Source organism: Astyanax mexicanus, chromosome 13 (genome assembly GCF_023375975.1).
Source record: "Astyanax mexicanus isolate ESR-SI-001 chromosome 13, AstMex3_surface, whole genome shotgun sequence".
NCBI classification, from domain to species: Eukaryota; Metazoa; Chordata; class Actinopteri; order Characiformes; family Acestrorhamphidae; genus Astyanax; species Astyanax mexicanus.
In genome coordinates, this window is record NC_064420.1 from 11,863,185 (window position 1) to 11,887,070 (window position 23,886).

The 23,886-nt window shown below is 38.9% G+C and overlaps 1 protein-coding gene across 2 annotated transcripts in view; it reads right to left on the reverse strand.

The window, feature by feature from the left end:
- Nucleotides 1–6,646: 6,646 nt before the first annotated feature.
- Nucleotides 6,647–23,886, reverse strand: part of fyco1a (FYVE and coiled-coil domain autophagy adaptor 1a) — a 39,561-nt gene continuing 22,321 nt past the window's right edge. For both annotated transcript variants that reach the window (XM_022685886.2, XM_022685885.2), the window contains exons 11-18: nt 22,292–22,459; nt 20,669–20,821; nt 19,753–19,979; nt 17,694–17,841; nt 16,076–16,171; nt 14,696–14,906; nt 14,184–14,293; nt 6,647–8,944 (exon numbers count right to left, since the gene is read on the reverse strand). In XM_022685886.2, the coding sequence (XP_022541607.2) occupies nt 8,869–8,944; nt 14,184–14,293; nt 14,696–14,906; nt 16,076–16,171; nt 17,694–17,841; nt 19,753–19,979; nt 20,669–20,821; nt 22,292–22,459 (1,189 nt within the window). In that variant the 3' untranslated portion in view covers nt 6,647–8,868. The remainder of the gene's footprint in view (nt 8,945–14,183; nt 14,294–14,695; nt 14,907–16,075; nt 16,172–17,693; nt 17,842–19,752; nt 19,980–20,668; nt 20,822–22,291; nt 22,460–23,886) is intronic.

Below are 23,886 nucleotides of genomic sequence, written 5' to 3' on the forward strand. Positions count from 1 at the left end.
CAGCACCCATCCGTCTCCATATTAATCTCCTGCTCCATCTTCATCTTATTCGTGAACCAGACCCCAAGATACTTAAACTCCTCCACTTGAGGCAGGACCTCCTCCCCAACCCAGAGAAGGCATTCCCCCCTTTACCAGCTCAGGACCAAGGCCTTGGACTTGGAGGCACTGATTCTCATCCCAGCCACTTCACACTCGGCTGCAAACTGCTCCAGTGCGAGTTGTAGATCACGAGCTGATGAAGCCAATAGAATCACAACATCTGCAAAAAGCAGAGACGTTATCCTAAGGCCACCAAAACAGATCCCCTCAACACCTTGTTAAACTTGTTTAACATAACTTTTTAAACTTATATAAGAGCAAAAATATAGAGAAATAGATCCTGCTGCTGGAGTTTTTTTTTTATTAACACCTCAATGTCACGGCTGGATTGAGAATGGTCCAACGACAGCATATTGTAGGTAGCGTCTCCATTTTTTTCCTATTTTTCTCCTATTTGCTATTCACTCTTCTTAAACTAGCTAATGAAAGGTAACATTAGCAAGCTAATGCTAATTACATACAGTTGTGGTCAAAAGTTTACATACACTTGTAAAAAAACATAATGTTATGGCTGTCTTGAGTTTTCAATAAGTTCTACAACTCTTATTTTTCTGTGATAGAGTGATCGGAACACATACATGTTTGTCACAAAAAACTGTCATAAAATTTGGTTCTTTCATAAATTTATTATGGGTCTGCTGAAAATGTCACCAAATCTGCTGGGTCAAAAATATACATACAGCAACATTAGTATTTGGTTACATGTCCCTTGGCCATTTTCACGGCAACTAGGCACTTTTGGTAGCCATCCACAAGCTCCTGGCAAGCTTCAGGTCGAATGTTTGACCACTCTTCTTGACAGAATTGGTGCAGTTCAGCTAAATGTGATGGTTTTCTTGCATGAACCCGTTTCTTTAGCACTGTCCACATGTTCTCAATGGGGTTTAAGTCAGGACTTTGGGAAGGCCATTCTAAAACCTTAATTCTAGCCTGGTTTAGCCATTCCTTTACCACTTTTGATGTGTGTTTTGGGTCATTGTCTTATTGGAACACCCAACTGCGCCCAAGACCCAACCTTCGGGCTGATGGTTTTAAGTTTTCCTGCAGAATTTGGAGGTAATCCTCCTTCTTCATTATCCCATTTACTTTCTGCAAAGAACCAGTTCCACTGGCAGCAAAACATCCCCAGAGCATAATACTACCACCACCATGCTTGACAGTAGGCATGGTGTTCCTGGGATTAAAGGCCTCACCTTTTCTCCTCCAAACATATTGCTGGGTGTTGTGGCCAAACAGCTCAATTTTTGTTTCGTCTGACCAGAGAACTTTCCTCCAGAAGGTTTTATCTTTGTCCATGTGATCAGCAGCAAACTTCAGCCGAGTCTTAAGGTGCCTTTTCTGGAGCAAGGGCTTCTTTCTTGCACGGCAGCCTCTCAGTCCATGGCGATGTAAAACACGCTTGACTGTGGAGACTGACACCTGTGTTCCATCAGCTTCCAAATCCTTGCAGACCTGCTTCTTGGTGATTCTTGGTTGACTCTTGACCATCCTGACCAATCTCCTCTCGGCAGCATGTGATAGCTTGCGTTTTCTTCCTGATCGTGGCAGTGACACAACTGTTCCATGCACTTTATACTTGCGTATAATTGTCTGCACAGTTGCTCTTGGGACCTGTAGCTGCTTTGAAATGGCTCCAAGTGACTTCCCTGACTTGTTCAAGTCAATAATTCGCTTTTTCAGATCCACACTGAGTTCCTTTGACTTTCCCATTGTAGCTTTTGTAGCTGAGTCTAATCACTGGGTCAAATGAGCCCTATTTAAATGGGCTCATGAGAAGTCAACAGCTGTAGTCAATCAGAATCACTTACAAGAAGTGAAGAGGCCATGAGATGAAGCTAATTTGATTGACACAACTCGCTACATCACCAAAATTGACAAATTTTGTTGCTGTATGTATATTTTTGACCCAGCAGATTTGGTGACATTTTCAGCAGACCCATAATAAATTTATGAAAGAACCAAATTTTATGACTGTTTTTTGTGACAAACATGTATGTGTTCCGATCACTCTATCACAGAAAAATAAGAGTTGTAGAACTTATTGAAAACTCAAGACAGCCATAACATTATGTTTTTTTACAAGTGTATGTAAACTTTTGACCACAACTGTAACTACATAAACTACATTTCTTGCGGACAGCATCCTGTGGGCAACATTCTGTAACCACTGATGAAGGATTAAAGAATGATCAACACAAAATGTGCACTTTGCATTTAAGACAAAAAGTTCAACTAATCACAAGTTCTCATCTGACCATGACATCTGACCATGAACCTTTTTGCCATCAGACCATCTTCTTGCTTGATCTGTCAGTTTGTGTGGACGGACATGTCTTGGTAGGTTTGCAGTCATAGAATAATTTTTTTCATTTTTGGATGATGGATTAAATAGTTCTTGTTGGGATGCTCAAATCTTTGTATGTTTTATAACATAATCCTGCTCTAAACGTCTTCACAACTTTATCTTTGACCTGTTTGTTCTTTGTTGTTTATTATGCTGTTTTTTCACTAATGTTCTTTAACAAACCTCTAAATTACACACAGCTGCACTCTATTAACTAATTAAGTGACCTCTGAAGGCAATTGATTGCACTGGATTTTATTTAGGGGGTTTCAGAGTGAAGGGGGGTAAATACAAATGCACACCACACATTTCAGATTCTTGTTTATTACAAATTTTGAAAACTATGTATAATCGTTTTGTCACAATTATTGCTACTAGAAAATGTGAAAAAGTTCAAGGGGTATGAATACTTTTGCAAGGCACTGTACATCCCTTCGCTAATTAAAACATGAATGAATTTTAATGTAAATCAGATGCTAATGACTCTATTGTATTCTAGACAATACAGGGCCTTGTGTAGCCTGAAAATGTTTGAAGTGCTTTCCAGGTGTTGAGAGTGAGATAACCTTATAGATAACCTTCATCTCATTAGCTTATATAATGATCTGATTTCATTGTCTACAGTACTTCTGTCAAACTCTTAACCAGCAAATTATTATAGGCTTTCAGCAGGGAGTCAGATAACAGACACTGTCCTCTTTCTTTGTTCTGCTGAGCTCCTAAAAGAATGTGAAGAATGTAATAGAGAATAATTAGAGAGTCACCATTATTCAGAAAGAAAATTACACCAGGTACATCTGCTAATGAGAGCTCAATCATTCCCTACCATCCTATAATTAACCCCTAATTCCTCATCGTGCAACCTGTCGCCTGGCCTTTAGCACGGGCCGAGTCTGTGGACCACAAGATACTCTACATACTAATGCCTGATTTATTACCCAGCTGAGTCAGTGTGCAACTGGCAGTCTGTTATGGATATTCATTGAGTGAAGAACAATTAAAAATGGATCACATGAGAAAATATCATACGTCTTAAACTGTTCAGTTACAGTTGAAACACCTTATTTTAGAAGTTGACATAAACCGGGGGAGTGGACTCACTTGACATTAGCCAGTCTACAGTCTACTGTAATTCTTGCATTTCAGGTTAAATATAATGTTTGTGTAATTTCATTTACAAACTTTACAAGGATTTCTGATATATCAGGTCTTATTCCATCATTTTTTCATTCATTTTAAACAGTCTAGTTGTGGTGTCTATTAATGGCATGTGAAAAAAAAATGTGCTCAGGTGTTTCTATTTTGCCCTGCTTTGGATCACTGAATGAGAGGTCAGAGTGGACCTTTAATATACTACTAATCAACTGCTTCATTGGTGTTAAATACTAAAATGGCATTACATTTGGTGACTTGGCTATAGCCCTATCTGGACGGGATTAGTTTCTCAGGTGTCCTGGTGTAATTTTCTCTTTTATGGGGGTACTCCGTGATTTTATTCCCATCTGGAACGACCATGTATGTGTTTTTCTCAGACGTCCTCTGAGAAAATTAAAGGCTGTACTTTTAAGTCCCGTCCGAACGCATATCTCTGATTTTCATCACCTCCTGTTTAATAAAATAGCTACTTGTTCACTGCTACTCACCATAATTACATTTCAGCCGAGCGTTTCCACAGAGATCCACGTAAACACAACAGTGAGTGGAAATGAAGGAGCTACTGAACGCGATGTCATGAGACCGAGAAAGCCACAAAAATCACTGGTCCTCCTGTTTTTTCAATTGCAGTCCGGATGGAGTAACTAATCCTGTCCAGATAGGGCTAAAGACTAGAATTTGAGATTAGATTGTCTTGACTTCACCAACTTACTTGTTACCTGCAACGTAATGACTTGTTCCTAATATGAACACATCATAAACATGTCATGTGAATAATGGGCATTCAAAGGTGTTTTTCCATTTTTTGCCATGAACTAAAAGAGACGAAAAATTAGAAGGCAATCAACCAAGAACACTGTACAAAGGTTTAAGCATGGTGGTGGTAGCCTCATGCTCTGGGACTGTTTTGGAATGGGTTCATTTAACAAAGTGGACTAATTTGGTCAAGAAGAATGGTCAAATATCCAACTAGAAATTTGCCAGGAGCTTGTTGATGACTACATCCAACCACAACTGTTTGCATGCTGCCCATCCAAAAACACACTTTACACTGATATGTCAAAAGTAATGGGACAGCAGTATGTAAATTGCTAACAAAGTTTACCTCAGAGGATTGCCTGTGAACGCCCACACCTGTATAAGTTGTAAGTTAGGTTGAACTCTGGTCAGCATGCTCATGGCAAGGTAACATGAAGGTAAGATGCGGAGTTTCATTGAGGACTGATAATTGTTAGTTACTGCTTGATTTTTAAGAATACTTCATAAAAGTCCTTACCATCCACAGTGGACAGCACAGTGGACAGGGTGGTAATAACTCTGATCAGCAGCAACTGTCAAAAACTATCCATATGAACCGACAAGACAGTCGGTGAGAATTCACATCCACATTCAACGTCATTTACAATGTGTTTCTCACTATAAGACACGATCAATAAACGTCTATTTTTTGGTCTATTTTCATACAGTAGGCACACTGGATTATAAAGTGCTTTATGCAATACTAGTAAGGAGCAGGGGTGTCACCATGGTTCCCTTATAATAGGGTGACCAAACGTCCGTGTGACATAATCCCTGAGTCGCGTCAGTGAGAGCAGCCCAATTTTCAGCCCCTTTAGCGACTACCGACAAATGTAGCGAGTTTTTGTGGTGTTATTGGAGACTTTTGGCGACTCTGAGATGAACACACGGTCTCTTCAGCCGCGCTGCAGCGGCTTCTGCCGTGAGCCCCGCCCACAACACTCACACACCGCTCCACCAACACCGTGCCCACAGCCACCGCTGACTGACCCCGCCCCGTATTTACAGATCAGGATGTAAATATAACTGTCTTCAATGTGACACGAAAAAAAAATTCAGTCAGTCTCTCACCTCATTCACCACGTAGCCTGTCACTCACCTCATCCACAGTGTCTGCCTCTTTGTAAAAAGCTTAATATCTATTGAACCATTGAACCCATTTGTCCATGATAGCTTTAAAAATACAGAAAATGAAAAAAGAAATTAAAATAAAACAAACAAAAACCCTAAAAAAAAAAAAAAGTAAACTAACACTTCTGGCTAACTGCTGCGCTTATAATAACATTTAAGAGCACGGCAAAAAAAAACGAATTTATGTAATTCACGTAAAAATGAAGTTACTGTAAAAAAGTGACGGCCTATTTAAAAACCAACAGATGTTGTTCATTTGTAACATTTCTAACATATTTTTAACATAGTTTTTTACACAATTTTTTCCCACAACCTTAATCCTTTACAGCTTCAAAAACATGTATTATGTTTTTGAACTGGTTTACCCAAATGAAAATATGGTCACCCTACCTTATAATTTAGCAGGTCTCGCTGCTGGGTGGTGGGGTAATTAAGTTAAGTAAAGCTAAGCTAAGTAAACAAAAACTTTTCTTTAAAAGCCAAACGAGCACAGTGTACTAGCATTTTTTTAATCTACAGTGTACTAGCATTTACTAGCACTAACCACTAGTTGCACCCAGCCTTAGTGGAAATCTGGAATTCTAAGCTTATTATAAACACAGATTTCTCTCTTATTTATAAAAAGCTTAGAATTCCAGATTTCCATTAAGGCTGGTTGCAAATAGCCGTGGTTTGCACTAGTAAATGCCGCCCGACAGGGCTACACTGAGGAACCCTGAGTGTTCCCGTAAGCCAGAGCGACATTAGCTAGTGGTTTGTCCCATATAGTTTGTTTTAACACGGTAAACATGCAGGCTACAGTCCAATAATGCATGCCTTTCAACAGAAAAAATGCTAGCGCCTACTGGATAATGCTAATGTTGCTCCAGCAGTTAATGGCAAATGCTAATGTTGCGCCAGCAATGCTAGCTGGGGTTAGCACAGTACCACAGTTAGCAGCTAATGCTAATTCTGCTCATATATAAAGTGCACCAGATTATAAGGGGCATTGATGATTTTTGGATAAATAAAAGGATTTTAAGTACGCCTTATAGTGTGAAAGTGCAGTGTAAGTGCAGGATAAGTGCAGTGTTCTTTAGCTTGATGGACCTTATATAATTTTCACACAAATACACATAACAAGAGAGTTTTTTATTAATTTTTTTCAAATATACATGTTTACAATACAGCATGTGATAACACCGGGATTGCATAGTTTATTATATAAGAAACCCCAGACATATTTAAAACTCCACAGAAAATGACCCAAAACGCTTCAAAAAGTCTTATTGTGCTCTGTCTAAAATCATTTCAAAAAATAGATTTGTACCATTAAAAAAGTGCAAAATATTAAGAATTGCACATTAATCATGTCTGTTCATGATCTGATAACAACATGTGTGTTTTGCTGATTGCATAATTGTACTTGTAAAGAAGCAGCATCACTTGATGTAGCCATACTTAGTGTTATCACTGTATAAAGAGCAATCTTTTAGTTATTACTACCAAAAACCTGGAGCAGTTAAAAGAAAGGTGCTTCAAATGGTTGTTTGATGGATGCCTTAAAACAGGGGCTCTTAAACTTTTGCAAAATGAGGCCCACACAAAAATGTAATTGACAACATAAAAATAAAAAAACTTAATTGATTGACTGATAGAGGTTGGAATTGCCTCAGGACTGTGTGTTGTGAAAGACCATGTTTTTAACTATTTATCCGTGATGGGTAAAACTCAAACAATACACAATATTGTAAAACTAGGTTTGCTAATTCATCAGCTAGCTTTGTCAGTCATGTGACTGTACTATGCCAGAACAATCAACAAGCTGAATCTAAATATAATGTTACATTTTTGCAAATATCTGTCATTTCTTAAATTAGATTTATTGAAATATCTATATAGAGTTGCTGTCCGAAATAGAAAAGGAAAACCTCTCGAACTTTCAGTGAAATTAACGGAGCATTTTGGAGCATTTCTACAACTTCCAAATTTAAATACACATCAAGTGATTTGCATTCCAAATGTCAAAGAATTTAAAACAGAAAAAAATGGAAAGTACAAGGGTTTTATCAGACAGGGATTAAATAAATTTATTGGAAAGACAACAGAAAAAAAGTTTGGCCACTGCAGTCCATTCAAGATCCATTTTTAGTCCCATAAATGTGTATGGAACACTGTAAAGGAAAAAAACGTTCATTAAAATGTATAAATAAAACCCACCTTTGCCAATTATATTAAGATTCTGACATTCACAAATTGGAATTAATTGTTATAAAAGCATAGCCCTGTAAAATTCATCATGAATCTGTAGTAGAGTAAAAATTGTAAGAAAGATATTGCTGAAAGAGCCCCACTGTTATTTTTCCGGCACTTAACAGGGTTCTTCTGGGGCATTGCGCAAAGAACCATTTTAAGCACCTTTGTTTTTTAATTTACAAACAAACATAGAAAATTAAGTTAAAAACAACAAAAATGAGTATAGAATTTTAAAACCATAAATACGACCAAGCTAAAGCCCAATATTAGTAACCAACTTCTCAAAAAAAGAAAAAAAAAAAAAGACAATTAAGAAGCTCAGTGTTTTATAATTAACAGAGTTTCAAATGAAGGTGGGAAACAGCATGTATTAGATTTTGAGATCTTACCTCAACCTAAGAAGTATAAGTATTAGTAAGAGTGTTCTGTTTACATGACTACATGGATAATTAAGTGGTATCAGGAAAAACTGCAGTAATACTATTATAATCGGATTAAAAAACGCATGTAAACACATTCATTGATAAGTTTCTGTGAGTTATGTTTTATTAAATTTACTGCAGGACAGCAGGGAAAAGCAAATCCGTCAGGCTCCTGCAGTGCTGAGTGCTGGTACTGCTTTTATACTTAGTGCTGAGTCCCTGAATCTGACAGAATTCATACCTTTGGTATAAAGATTGTGTTTCACTCACATTTACTTACACTCACAGATGCAAGACTGACAAAATGTGTTTAAAAAAATGTGCTCGGCTGTGTAGTGTCTTTCATTCAGGCTCTATGAATGTGCGTTCCCATTAGCAGCGATGCCTAAGTGCTGATGATATAACCCATGTTGTGTGTTCTATTCTGTAGTGTGCCTTTAAATATAAAACCACTTCTGAGATATCGTCTCCGGAAAAAATGGTACGAAAGTGAATGGACAATGTTCTTGCATAGAATAAGACTAGAAAGAATCATTGTAGTGCTTGAAAAGAAGAAGAAAGAAAAACAACGGAACGTAAACTTGGCACATGGGGACACTTCAGGGTAAAATGCAAAACAAAAGAAAAGAAATGACATCTTAAAACACCTCCATCTTAAAAATAAAATGAAATACTGCAGAACTACGGGCAGTCGCTTCCATCATAGATGACGGGCTTCTCCGTGGTCAAGTGGTAGCTCACTTTCTTGGAGATGAACCTGAAGGTCAATAATCACACTGGCTGTATTAGAACAAGACAGACAATGTTATATAATCATGCACACAGATTTATTTGCATCTCCAGTTAGATGGAAATCTGACTTCTGTGTTGGATGTGATATACAAACTGTTGTTTTGGTTGTTGAATGCATCTTGGAAGGAGATGGGTATGTTTACACTGTTATAATGTGTGGCTAAAAGGCATCTCAGGCTAAGCTCACATAGCAGGTAAAAGTGTCTCTAATCTGATATTTACCATCATAAGTGACACTTATGTTTGTGTTGCTGTGTAAACAGCAAAAAATGCATTGAATCTGACATTTTCAATTTTTGTTTGAGACACTTCAGAATATGGTAAAGAAATTTAATACACATACGATTTGCAGCTATACACATTCGTCGGATCTGAATTTCAATGTTGTCAAAGAGCAGTAATTTGACGTGAACGACGCCGTCGGAGCGTCCGATGGAAAGACTAGCATGTTCGAATTTTTTGTATTTTATTGCCTAGTTTGACACATGCTGCTCCACGATTTGCTCCCTGACTCTGACCAATAGGAAGACAGAGCGTTCTGTGGCGCACAGATGTAAACACGGGAAAAGAAAGCGACACAGTGCTCCTGCAGTTTACTGGACCAGGGAAACAGATGAATAATCTAATAATAATCATCTAATAATTCATAATTCATTAATCTACTTCATCCATGAGATGTTCTGTTTACAGGCACTGAAACCTAAGTAGCTACATCTTTACCATACCTTAAGTTCTCTCTGGAATACACGGAGCATGTCCATTTGGGTCAACCAGAAATGAGCCCACAGTCGCTTTTCCCTCTTTTTTTTTGTTTTTCTGAGCACAAAAGCGCTTCCATCACACAAAGAGCTTCTGTAGTCATGATTATCAGATTCTATGCTTCTCCCCCACAATGAACTTCCCGAAAAACGTCCAGCCCTCTTCCACCGAGACGGGCTTCACCCCAGCCGCCTGGGATCCACCGTCCTCTCTGGTAACATTGAGGCGGTGCTACGCCGGGACTGACTGGCTCTAACCAGTCATACCGGCCAGGTTAGTGGTCTAAGTAATGGGCAGTTTAGTAATATACATTGTTCTAATGAGTTATCTTGCCACTTTCCTGTGCATAAGGCCGTGAGTTTTAATTATGTGCCTTTTTCAGATACAAGTGCATTTTTACCTTGTAGGATTGAGACTGTGTCTGTCCCCCGTGTCGCTCGAAACCGAAAAACTCAGAAAATCTGTTTTAATAATCTTATTAAAATTAAAACAACAGCATCCGTCTCTCAGAGTACCAGCAGCGTCACTATGAAACTAGGGATATTAAATATAAGATCGCTAGCACCAAAATCAGTTATTGTTAATGATATTATTACTGATAATCACCTTACTGCACTATGTCTGTGTGAAACCTGGATTAAACCTGATGAATATATCGCTTTAAATGAGTATACCCCCCCAGGTTTTAGCTATTTTAGTTACCCACGCAGCTCTGGTTGTGGCAGTGGTGTTGCCACAATCTATGACTCAATGTTAGGTATATCTCAAAACTCACAATTGGATGCTAAGTCGTTTGAAGTTCTTAGTCTTAAAGTAGCAGGCCCGTCTCCTGCTTCCAAAACGCAGCATTCGTTTCTGCTTATAACACTGTATCGTCCTCCTGGACCATACTCAAATTTTATTAGTGAATTTGCTGACTTTCTAGCAGCAGTAATTCTTCTTTCTGATAAGATCATAATTGTTGGAGACTTTAATATCCACTTTGAAAAGGACCAGGATCCACTAAAAATTGCATTAAAATCAGTTTTAGATGCTCTAGGCTTTAAACAAAATGTAATTGGCCACACTCACCGATGTAGTCATACATTAGACTTAGTTTTGACACTGGGTATTGAGGCTGAGAATATAGTTACTCTTTCTCAAGATGACTCAATATCCGATCATTATCTAATTATGTTTGAAATAGTTTTTAATCAAAATATCCTCCTCCCGCCCCGCTATATCAGCAAGCGTAAAATAACAACCGCAATTGCTAATGAATTTGTAAATAAACTCCCCGACTTAACCATCTCCTTTACGTCCTATGAACAAAATGACAAAAATAAAACAAATCAGGGATAAAAAGCTAGCACCGTGGTATAATGACCACACACGCACATTAAAACAAACCACTCGTAACTTTGAACGTAAATGGCGACACACAAAACTAGAATTTTTCCGGCTAGCATGGCAGCATAGTCTCACAGACTACAAAAAAGCCCTAATTAAAACAAAATCCCAGTATATTTCATCGCTTATTGAGAAAAATAGAGACAATCCTAGATTCCTTTTCACTACGGTGGCTAAACTCACCGGCAGTCAAAAACAAACTAGCTCCGTTATCCCTGTCGACATTAATAGTAATGATTTCATGAAGTTCTTTGATGATAAAATTAATAGCATTAGACAAAAAATTCAGTATCACTCCCAAAATTTACTTATAGATATCGATGAATGCTGCTCCAGCTCTGAGACACACCTAGAGTGTTTCAGCCCGGTTACAGAAAAAGATTTACTTAGTGTAATTAACTCATCAAAATCAACATCATGTATATTAGATCCAGTACCCACACAATTATTTAAACAGGCACTGCCAAAGGTGGGAAAATCATTACTAGAAATAGTAAATTCATCCCTTAGCATGGGCTACGTACCCAATTCTCTTAAATTGGCGGTCATTAAGCCCATTATCAAAAAGCCAAATCTGGACCAATTTCTAATCTTTCCTTTATAGCCAAAATCCTAGAAAAAATTGTGTTTAACCAGCTGCGCTTGTATCTACAAAGTAATAGTATGCATGAGGTTTTCAATCTGGATTTAGACAAAACCATAGTACTGAAACAGCTCTACTTAGAGTAACTAATGATTTACTTTCAGCTCTTGATAGGGGCAGTAATGCCATCCTTGTACTGCTAGATCTAAGTGCTGCCTTTGACACCATAGATCACGCTATTCTCCTTGATAGGTTAGAAAATCTTATAGGAATTAAAGGATCAGCCCTCACCTGGTTCAGATCTTATCTGAGAGATCGATTCCAGTGTGTTTACTTAAATAACGAATGCTCTTATCAGTCTAGAGTAAAATATGGTGTCCCTCAAGGATCAATACTGGGTCCATTACTCTTTACTCTTTATATGCTACCACTGGGTAAAATTATCCGTAGGCATGGTATTAACTTTCACTGCTATGCTGATGACACGCAACTTTACATATCTGCTAAACCCAACGAGGAGCTCTGTACAAATCAAATAACAGACTGTATTAAAGACATTAAAAATTGGATGACACACAACTTTCTCTTACTTAATTCTGATAAAACTGAGGTCCTTCTATTAGGTCCTAATATTGATAAAAACATAAATGTTAATACTGTAGACATAGACGGTCACTTAATTATACCTGGTAAAACTGTGAGAAACCTTGGGGTCATCTTTGACCCAATTCTTTCGTTTGATGCTCACATATGTAGCATTGCATTCTTCCACTTAAGAAATCTAGCTAAAATCCGCAGTATACTCTCTCTGGAAGATGCTGAGAAGCTGGTACATGCATTCATAACCTCCAGGCTGGACTACTGCAACGCGTTGTTGGCTGGAAGTCCACATAAGTTACTCCATTAACTCCAGCTAGTTCAGAATGCAGCAGCAAGAGTGCTTACCAGAGCTAGAAAGTTCGATCACATTACACCTATTCTTTCATCCCTACACTGGCTACCTGTTAGATTTCGTATAGATTATAAAATACTTCTCCTGACGTATAAATCCCTCAATGGTCTGGCCCCGCATTATCTACAGGAACTCCTTACTCCTTACAATCCGCCGTGTTCACTCCGCTCCCAAGATGCTGGCCTGTTATTAGTCCCGCGTATTAGAAAAAACTAAGCAGGAGGAAGAGCGTTCTTTTATAAAGCTCCCCAACTTTGGAATAGCCTCCCTATTAATATACGGGACTCAGACACACTCTCAATCTTTAAATCTAGACTCAAAACATTTCTATTTGCTCAAGCTTTTGAGTAATGTCTCATTACAATTTTCTTCCTCTTACAGCTTATCCAGCAAATATAAACCCTGTCCTAATCATCTGCTTTCTCTTTCTCTCCCCATGTCCTGAGCTGCTGCTACCAGTGCCCATCCCACTCCAGCAGAGTTTTATAAAACCATTCTAACCCCTTTTTCTTCCCTCCCCTCTCTGTTCTCTCTCTCTGTCTTTCTCACATGTGCTGAGACGCCTGGCCGGCCGGTCGGCCTGGATGTGTCCGTCTGTGGTTCCAGCTTTCAGGAATCAGCCCTGTCCTTCTACTCATCAGAATTATTTCACAACCCTTCTAACTTCTGCTTTTTTTTCTCTTCCTTTCCTTTCTGTTTTCTCTATCTATCTCTTTTACATGTATGGAGATGCCCTGTTCCTGATGTTCCCAGCCTGGCTCTCCACTGCCCGCTGTGTTGTTCTCCGGCTCTGCAGCCCTGCACTGATTACCATTAACACACTCAGTATCTGTTTCTGTATTAGCCATAGCTCTATAGTTTGTGCCCATCACATTCTTATATTCATAAATTAGTACCTGTTATATTAGCCATAGTTCACATTAATTCTCTGTACTGATTTGTTCTGTTATTTGTTTGTTGTTTGTTTGTACTGAGCGGGTCAACCCGAGTAGGATGGGTTCCTCAGACTGAGTCTTGGTTCCTTCCAAGGTTTCTTCCTCTTAAAGGGAGTTTTTCCTTGCCACTGTGTCACCATAAAATTGGCATCTCTGTGGTGCTGCTCATAAGAGGCGTGGACCTGTTTTTCCTGTAAAGCAGCTTTGTGACAACCTTTGTTGTAAAAAGCGCTATATAAATAAAATTGAATTGAATTGAACTTACGCGAGGACGTGGGCGATGATTGGTCGGTGACTAACGTGTAGTGTTGCCAGACCCCGAGAATGACACAAAACAAAAATAACTGCTTAATCTGACATAGTGAACATGGTGAGGGACAAAAATGTCGTGTAGTCTGAGCTTGGCTTTAGATCACCTCCTGACGTGGTCATCTGTTTTAAATGGGTCTTGAGTGTGTAAACGCTTGCATTTTTAATGTGCTTTATCCACATCACATTCCTGAAAAGTGGCCAGGTGTATGTGTTGTGTATGCATTAAACGCATCAAAAGATTCCCAAAACAAGATTGTGTCCATAGGCAGCCTACCTGGAGAAGGAGTTGTCGAAGATGAGTGAGTAGACCCCAGCATTCCTGGCTTTTAGCTGACCCTGAATGGTCTCTTTGTGTGCATTACAACGAGTCAAAGGGATCAGAACCTAAAGCAGAAAACAGTCAGTCAGTAATCACCAATGGAAATGGAAATGGAATAGATAAGCCTTCAGAGAGGATTATTTTTCATTTTAAATCAGGTATATGCAAATTTGGGGGACTGGGACTTCCAAAGTACTGTGGTGTTCATTTGCATTTTAATTGATATGGTATGTAATATGCCATATTTCTGGCACACTCTTTTGTGGTCCCTGCATTTGTAATGTGTGCAGCGTGTGGTAGACAAATGTATAAATCACAAAAGTATGGCTGCAGAAGATAACGGTATGGATAAAATCATGGGTTCACACTGTCTACATTTTCATTTACATTTTCTATACTGTTCCAAATTTTCTGGCTTATTTTCTGCTGTTTTTAGAAAGTTTAACAGAGGATTGTGTAAAAGTCACCTTGGCCTGCTCCACAGGTGTGTTGCTGGATTCTCTATAGACCACACTAAAGGAGATGCTCTTTGGCTCAGAGGAGAAGACCCAGCCGACTGTGGGGCCGTGGTCTCCTACAGTGATGGAGAGGATGCTGTAGCAGCTGGACTTCACAAATAGCTCACGGGAACCTTCACCAAACTGCGAGATCTCATCAATGTGCAGCTGCACAGAGGAGCTGCAAACACAAAGAGGTGGAAAATCCATAGTCAGGTAAATAAAGGAGACAGCGGCGGCTCAGTGGTTAGGATTTTGGGTTATTGATCACAAAGCAGTGGGTTTTCTATTCAAGTGTGCAAGTTTCTACAGTGCACCCTGTGGCTCTGACCCACATTTCTAGAATCTAAAGGCACTGCTACAGTAGAGTACACCACTATTTAGTGGGTGGTGTTTAAAAAAACTAAATGATCCACAGTCTGTAACCAAACTTTACATGTATTCTAATAATAAAACAAATGGTGTTTTTGAAAATCAATATAGTATTGCAAAACAAAATATCGAAATACTTTAATAAATCAATGTTTACAAAGACTCTTAAAGGACATTAACAATTACATGGGATTAAAAAAATGTTTTGAGAGTAGGGGAAGGTCACCTGATTTTTTAAATTAATTATCCCATGATGATGATCACAAAACAATGAATTAGATAAAAGAAATATGAGGTGTTTTTTGCCAGCTGCATTAGCTGCTCTGGCCTTTAGGTGCCACCAATACACTATTCACTATTATCTTTTTTTAAACTCTGTCCCAAAGGCAAAGCGCTCAAAAGCAGACCAAAGTACCATTTGAAAAGATGCAGAGGAAGAAGTGCACTGATGAATTTGAGATATTTGTTATTGTTTAAGAGGTGCTGCGGTGTTTTGGAGATCATAGACTAAGGTGGATGCATGTTAGGGTGTCTGTGCCACTCCCGACTCTAGGTGACACAAATCCATTAAGTTGTTCATAAAAAACAATCATTTTAATATATCTGAGTAATTCTGAAACAGTCTGTTCCGCTTTAAAACTTGTTTTAGATGATGCTCTGATATAATATAACTATGTCGGTTAGCAAACACTGAAACAATGTCTTTGTATTTGAGTTCAAAAAAAGGAAAGCAGTGCATTTTCATTAGAGTTGTACAAACCATGGAATCCACTTACAAAATCCCTAAACAAGAATATCTTCTTGGTTCCATCTACAGGCCAGACTGGGTAATTACCTGATTTTCCCCCAGTTTTTTTAGATATTTATATCAAGATTATTAATTTAAAAGAAAAAAGCACTAGTTGGAAATGGTAGTTTTGAACCGAGAAGGTCTGAGGTATACAGAGAAAGGAATATGTGTATTATGTGTACACTCACGTAAGTTCTCCTGTTTTAAGAAGGTTAATCTCAGAATCCTGAACCGTCGGGGGCAGATCCTCCTGTTCCTCAGCAGCCACGTCCCTGGATGTGCTTCTGTAAGGCAGCACAGATTTACAATAAGCACGTTAAAAGCTGCAAGTAGAAGCTGTGCTCCTGCACTGAAGAGCAACACCACTATTGATTAATGCATTGAGAATTAATGTGGAGCTCTGTTTGCTCAGAATTTCTATGTCGACTCTCTTTTCACCCCTTTCACAAAGTATGCCCCGTGTTCCAGCCAAGCGCCAACAGACGCAAATATTACCTCCTATTCCTGTGGAGCATCTAATCATCAACACACACAAATTACATCTAGGACAGCAGTTTTCATGGGGAAACTAATGGCAGCTATTATCACTCAGTACAAGAACAGCCTGAACTGAGAGGAAGCATCTCCCCCAACATCACCTCTAACAGGGCTTCTTTCCTGCCTCTAAAATTACAGGCAATTTCCCAGTGGAGAGGTGGACCTGGGGCACGGATCACGCTTATAGGATAAATGTTGCTGAATTTCTCCACAGACTGGATCATTTCATGGATGATGTGTATTTTGAGAAATCTGCAGTGTTCCCTGTTTAGTTTGGGGGAGGTGAAGAGTTTTGAATGTGTGTGTGTGTGTGTTTTCAAATGCACTCACATTTACTTTTAACATTCATTATTGGAAAGAAAAAGAAAGGTGCTAACATATATACTAATTAGGGATGCACTCAATATTTGGGAATCCAAAATACTGAAAAAAAAAATGAAAATACAAATAGGTGCCAAGATAGACCTTAATTTATACTGAACAATGAATAATTTACACTTACATTTTGCATTTACGGAATTTGGATGACACTTTTATCCAGAGCGAATTACAAGGTTACAGCTGTTATAGAGATGAACCATTGTAGTGTTAAGAGTCTTTTTCAATGACTCTTGCTGTTGTAATGAAGCATAGTCACCCAGACTGGGAATTGAACCCCAGTCTCCCACACAATGTGGTAGCTCACTGGCAGGTACTGGTGTTATCCACTGCACCACACCAACTACTAATATCTTTTTGTCCTAGAATTTCTTGCAGCAGCGGCAGCACTTTACTGGACTGCAAAACACAAAATGATGTTTAAAATGACGTTAAAAGTAGCTAAAAACAGGGAAACAGGGAGCTTTCTCACACTGCAATAACAACAAATGCATAAGATTTATCATACAGCTCCATTTTCCAAACCTTCTGTTTCTCTGCTCCCTGTCTGCTTTGGCTTTCTTTAATTCTCCTTCTTTTTAAGAGAGTTCATTAGGGAGGGGTATATTATTTTATATGAACGGACTGAAGGATTTGCAAAGACAAAGTTAAAAAAGCAGCTAAATAAAGCCATTCCTCCATCTTTCAACTCTGCTCTTCAACATATTTTTTAAACCTCTTTAACTGCATTTTTATAGATGCTCTGTTCTGCTGCTGTCCTGCTGCTCATCATTTTGCAATGCAGAAAACTGCCTCTGATTAAAAAATGTATGCAGCATCACAATTGCAGTTACAATGTGTGTTTTCTTTTTAAACTTGGCGTTTAAAATGGCCTTTATTCACTTCACTTACGGTTCTCCAGGGGTTCTTCCCTCAGCCTCTCCCTCCTGAGATTCTGCTGTGGTCTGTGAGACAGAGTCACTGTCATACAATCCGTTCACCTCTTCCTCAGTGATGATGTCAAACGCTCCATCGTCCTGCTTAATATTCTCTTCACTCACTGCATCACAAAAACAAACAACAACAGCGGATGAAAGGTGAGAAGAATGGATGGAAAACAGGAAGAAACACACAAAAGTGAAGTCAAAAGAACAAACAAGGATGTATTTCTTATTACAGCACACTGAAGCACGACAGCATAACCTCATGATGCACTAAAAACACGAAACACTCAAAAACACTGCTTAATTTTCAGGTCTTTGGAGCAACACCAGACTATCTGAGACTGTTTACTCTGATTTGTTGACAGACCAAAAAAAAGGCATAACAACTGAGCAGAACAACACAGAGCTGAAGTGTCTCTGCAGATCTTCTGAGATTACAGAGAGAAGAGAATTTTAAATGAGACTGGCATGACATTTGAAAAGGAAAACTGTTATTTTGGCCTCGAATGCACCACTTGTTTTCCAATTTCACCCAAGAGGGGTTATCAGAATCAAACCAGACCTGCTGCATGATGGAGCTTCTGTTCTACTGAATGACATGAGCTGGATGTGTATACAAGTCCCACTTCAAGTGTTTTACAGGGCTAAAGAGAGATTACTGGAAGGATTTCCCTTAAAGTAGTGTGTGACGTGGGTTTTTTGTATGCGGGAGATAAGGTGTTTAGTTGTTACTGTTTCTAGGCCCATTTTTCCAACTGGCTACTAGTATCTAAGTATTTGTCACAGACTGGAACAAGTGCATGAAATTAAAGCAGGACAGATCAAATGGCTATGTATCTATGGGGCAATGTTTCAATAATGTAGCCAATCCTGTGACACAATATTTGTGAGTCAATGATTACAGTGCTGTGGAAGGTTAACTACAGGAGCTTGTTGATCACTGGAAGCTGCAGGTACTTGTTTAACCACTAGAAACTGATGGAAACTATGGCAATGGTAAATGGCTGCATGGCTATGCTAGGTTATGTCAGGCTAGACTTTGCTATTTCTGACTTGAACTCCAATATTTGTAGAGTGTGTAAAACTAACACATCTCATGGAGGAAAGAGAATAAAGACTTTCACCCCACCAAGCACATAGTCACCTCTATTAAGAGTGTATCTGTTAGTAGCTATCAGCACAGCAACACAGCAATGCTAAAAGCTCTAACCATGCAGAACTCCCAAAAGTACAGCAGCCTCATTCAGAAAGCTAAAGGAATTACATTTAAAATAATGCATGTTTTTAGCACTGCATAAGCAGACATTTTGATTTCTAATGATTTCAATGCAGTCTTTGTTCGTTATATTACATCTTAAAAACGACATGACAATGATAAGCACAATCCTCAAGAAAGAGTCTACTCAAAGTTAGTGAAATGGTAAAATGCATTTGTGACCATAGAGGAATATGGTGTTGTTGATACTGAAGAGCAGCTCATCACCTCCAGACTCTGCTAGTTATGGAACTACAGGTTGTGACAGGAACCAGGAACTGGCAACATAAAAGCTAGACCAGCTAAAATCTCTTTAGCTAGATAACAGCAAATCCCAGAGAGAGGATAGCAGAGTACCATCACTATCTGGTAAAACAGTGATTTTGTTAATGTGTTATATTATATGTCTGTTGAGCCATCACCAGTTTTGTAAATGAGTCAATGAAACAGAACTTCTTTTTCACAAGCTTGTGTTTCATCCTGAGGTGAAATAACAGGGTGGAAAATATGCTTGTTAAATAACATCTGAGCTTTTCGTCCCATTTATATTCACATACACATCAAATAACTTGAAATACTCAGTAAATATTTTTTTTATACCAGTCTGCCTAAAAATACCAGTCTACATAGATTACAATATGTTTTTCCTACTTACATGCATGATAAAGTTACAGAGACTTAATAATAAGTCTTTGTTAAATAAAAAATGTTATAATAGAGGAAAATATAATAAGTCCTGGTGGCAGACTGTGAGGGGTGTGTTTGTGTGTACCTGTAACTCTGGGTGTGGGTTTGTATGGTGGCGGTGGGCTGGCTGTGTGTGTGTGTCCGGCTAGTGTTGGAGGTTCTTGTGAGCTGCTGAGTTCAGAGCGGGTAAATCTTTCCACCACAGCGCTGTGCTGTGTGTAACACTCCCTGCAGCAGCGCTCCTTCTTCCCCGCGTACTTCGTCATCACAAAGTTATTACTGCAGTAGTAGCAGAAGATTCGACCGCACAACCTGACACACAAACACACACACATACAGATATAGGATGGGTGATATTATACAGATATAAGGTGATTTTAGGTGATATTAAATAAGTAGTCACATTTAAGCAAGCATTATGAATAAATTAATTGTCTTTGCTCCTGGGGTTCCACTTCTGGAAATCACTCCTTATTGCGAAGCTTTAAAAGTATTTTCTGTACAATACTTTATGTTTTCAGTATACTGTATTTTACAGACTATAAGGTGCACCATATTATAAGGCGCACTATCAATGACCTTTTTTATGGTCTATTTTCCAGGTTATAAGACACATTTTAGGTGACACTAGTAAGAAACAAGGGTGTCGCCATTTTTATCTTCTAATGGGGAAGCAGGAGGAAGCGCCTAAGTAAACAAAAAATATATATATTTCAAAGTCAAACGAGCGATGGATGTTAATCTACACAGAATTTTCTCCTGTAAAATTGTTTATTTGGGCATGTCCAGTTAATAACAGTAAACTTTTTTTCTATATTTTTCATCATTTTCAACAGCGTGGTTAGCGGCAGCCAGTAAACAGCAGGAGTCTGTACATGGTTCTGATGAAGGCTACATATAGCCCAAATGCTAACAGGAGCTGTTCCAATAAAAGAAACTGAGGCAGACACTGCGAGACCCGGCGCAGAGTAAAGTGTGGGTTGTTTATACTGAGTGGCCACCTGCAGTGATGCCTGCGGAGCCACCATGTGAAATGGCTGTTGCAGTCGAGGCAGTGCGTGGCCTCCCGGTCCTGTAGCCACCACTCCTCTTCAGCCCTCAGCTTCTGCTCAAACTCCAGAGCATCTGACTTCTGCCACAAAGCATCCTTATCCCTGAATAAGGCAGAGGAGAGAGAGAGAGAGGTGAAGGAAAGGGGGGAAGAGGGAATGGAATGAGAAAAATAAAAGTGATTACTGGCATCAGTTTAGTAGACGAACGTAACATTTCTAATAAACACTCTGTGCTCACAACATTGTGTGTCTCATTTTATGTGAAGGAGTCAATTGCATCTGCAACAAAAAAAACCTTGTCTCCATTTTTCCAAGTTAGTTAACTGAAAGGTTTGGAGATACAATACAATATATATATTAGTGCATCTAAAAAAATGAATATCATTAACAAGTTTTAAACATTTCTTTCTTTTTTTTTGTTAATGATTATGGCTTACAGCTAATGAAAACCCAAAAATCAGTGTCTCAGAAAATTTTAATATTATATTACACCAATTGGTACTTTTGGCAGCATGCCAAGTCCTGCTGGAAAATAAAACCCATGTAAATATACTAATTAAACATTGTTTATAGCTGCTTAATCTCATTATACCAGACACTAAAGACACAAAAAAAAAAAAAAAAAGAACCCTGCGCAGATCCATTTCTGCCCATCCCCTACTCACACTTATAACATGTAACTCATAACATGTTTCTACATTAGCTATAGCTCTCCATTAGCCTTCTGTATATTTGTTTTTGTTAAATGTATTGTTATATATTTTCTTCTTAGTATGAGGGAGTTTTTTTTGCCACTGTTTGCACTATCACTGTGGTGCTTACTCACAAGAGGCTTGGACCCATATCTCTTTAAAGCTGATTTGTGACTGCAAAGTGAACAGTGGAAAAGTGGACAGTTTTAGCTCAGCTAAACATACAGTATCCAACAAAATGGTCAGGACCCCACAGGATCACCACAGTGGATTAGACTGAGCAGCACTGCTGTGACTCATCCACTCGTCCCAGCACAACACACACTAACACCTATCAACATACCAGTGTCCCTGCAGTGCTGAGAATGACCCACCACCCAAATAATACCTGCTCTGGGTGACTCTGGGGGGTCCAGACTATTAAAGAATGACTGTAGGAACATGGATGTGGTCATAGTATTATCTCTGGACTGTGTAAAAGGCTCCAGTATGCCTTTACTAGCTGCTACAAACTGCATTAAACTTCCTTGAAAAAGTGTTTTTTTTTTTTTTTTTAACTCTGTAGCCACTTCTTGCCCTAATTATTTACCAAACTGACTGAAGAATTTAGTCCTAAAGGACCATATCTCTAGAGAACTTTCTGCATTCCTTCTTTCCACTCATTATCGAGTCATGAGTTGAACTGGATGTGGTAGAGCGGGATAAATAAATTCTGCAGCATGCTGAGGTGGACCTGCAGGAGTGCAGTTTGATACCCCCGTGTGGAAAACATGAGTGTACAGAATACTGATGAGAAAACTAAGTACACCTAGACATCCAGAAGCTGCCTGGACGAAGCAGTGGGACTTTCAGCGGGTTTACTGAAGAGCTGTGAACTCACTTGATGAGCTCGATGAGTCGCTCCTCCAGGGTGCTCCTGGTGCTGCTGAGGTCGTCGATCTCAGCAGCCATTTTGAACTGCTCAGCCTGAGCTTCACCCTGAACCTTCTCCAGCTTCTCCCTCATCTCCTCCTGCTCTTTCTGTGCTACCATCAGAGCCTCCTCAGCACTGTGAATATGGAAAAAAGACATAGACAAGCGAGAGACACAGAAAGGGGAAAAGGGGAAAGTGTTAAAACCCCATCACACAGAGTACACATTTTTGGGGTTTAAAAACAGACACGAAATGTAACGTGAAAATCTATCTACTGTATTTCTTTCTCATTGTTTGCTTTCTGCTCCCTTTTTTCTGCTTTCTTTAAAGGTGTCATTTAGCTAGAAAGCATTTAGTAATTGCTCTTAAAAAAACAGTAGGTCACTGAGTTGCATACCTCCATTACATGCTTTAGCCAATAAAAGAAAATAGACAAAAAAAAATAGGAAAAGCCCATGGACTGACGGTAACCCTGCAAATTAGGTTTCATGGCCTTGTCTATCTCTGCTTGCGACCACCTACTTCAGAGGCTTGGAGGGCATGTCACAGTGCTGTTAGCCAATCAGAGGTGAGATGTTCTTATGTCATGAATCTTCACGAGTAAGAGATGAAATCCTGTCGTTCTTCACTTTTTTACAAACACCGCTCACAGAGCATTCACTTATTCATACTAGAGACCACCACAAAATGAATAAAAAAAACATGAAATTAGACCTTTTTGCTCATTAGTGATGAAAGCTACAGTTTATGTTTTGTTGTAGACATATACGAGTTATTATGATCATAGACAATATATGGCTTTCAGCTCTGCTCTGCCCTATTTTTATAGTCAGGATATGAGCTTTTGTGTTCTAATCCAAACAAAATCATATGTGTTGCTGCCATGTACATGCTTATTTGTTCGGTCCTCAATCATGACATTGATTGAGCTTTGATTGGCCAGCCTGATTTTAACACATCTGACAATGCAGAAAATTGAACAGACTAATTGAAGACTGTATGCATTAGCAGTCCATCAGTAAAATCATTAAAATATGTCAATAATATAGGTAAATAGTATACGCATGCTTGTTTATAAAATTGATATGTTGATATTGATATGTGTTTTTTTCTTCATCTTTAAAAGTTGGACTCACTGTGCCTTTAAAGCTTTAGGAAAGTTAGAGACAGAGTGCAGGAAGAACATCTTACATAATCAGAATGACAAAAAGCACTTTCCATAAAAACTCCATACATCAGTATGCAGACACTGCATCAGCGGAACAAGCGTAGACGGAGTCAAACACTTGTAATTACGTCCTGCTCGGAACTCTATTAGCGATGTCCTGCAGCGAGCACAAATTCTGCTTAAATTAGACCTAAACTCAGTCAATGCAAAGCTCTATAACATACTCTGATCAGGTTCAGGAAGGTCTGAGAAAAGAAAGTGGGGTTTGTGAAAAAAAGAAAGAATCTGAGTATGTGAGAGAGTGAGTGTGGCTGAGTGGTGCATTTGTGCATGTGTGTGTATGTGTTCCTGTGTGTGTGTGCATGGCTGTGTGCATGTCTCTCTTTGTGTGTGT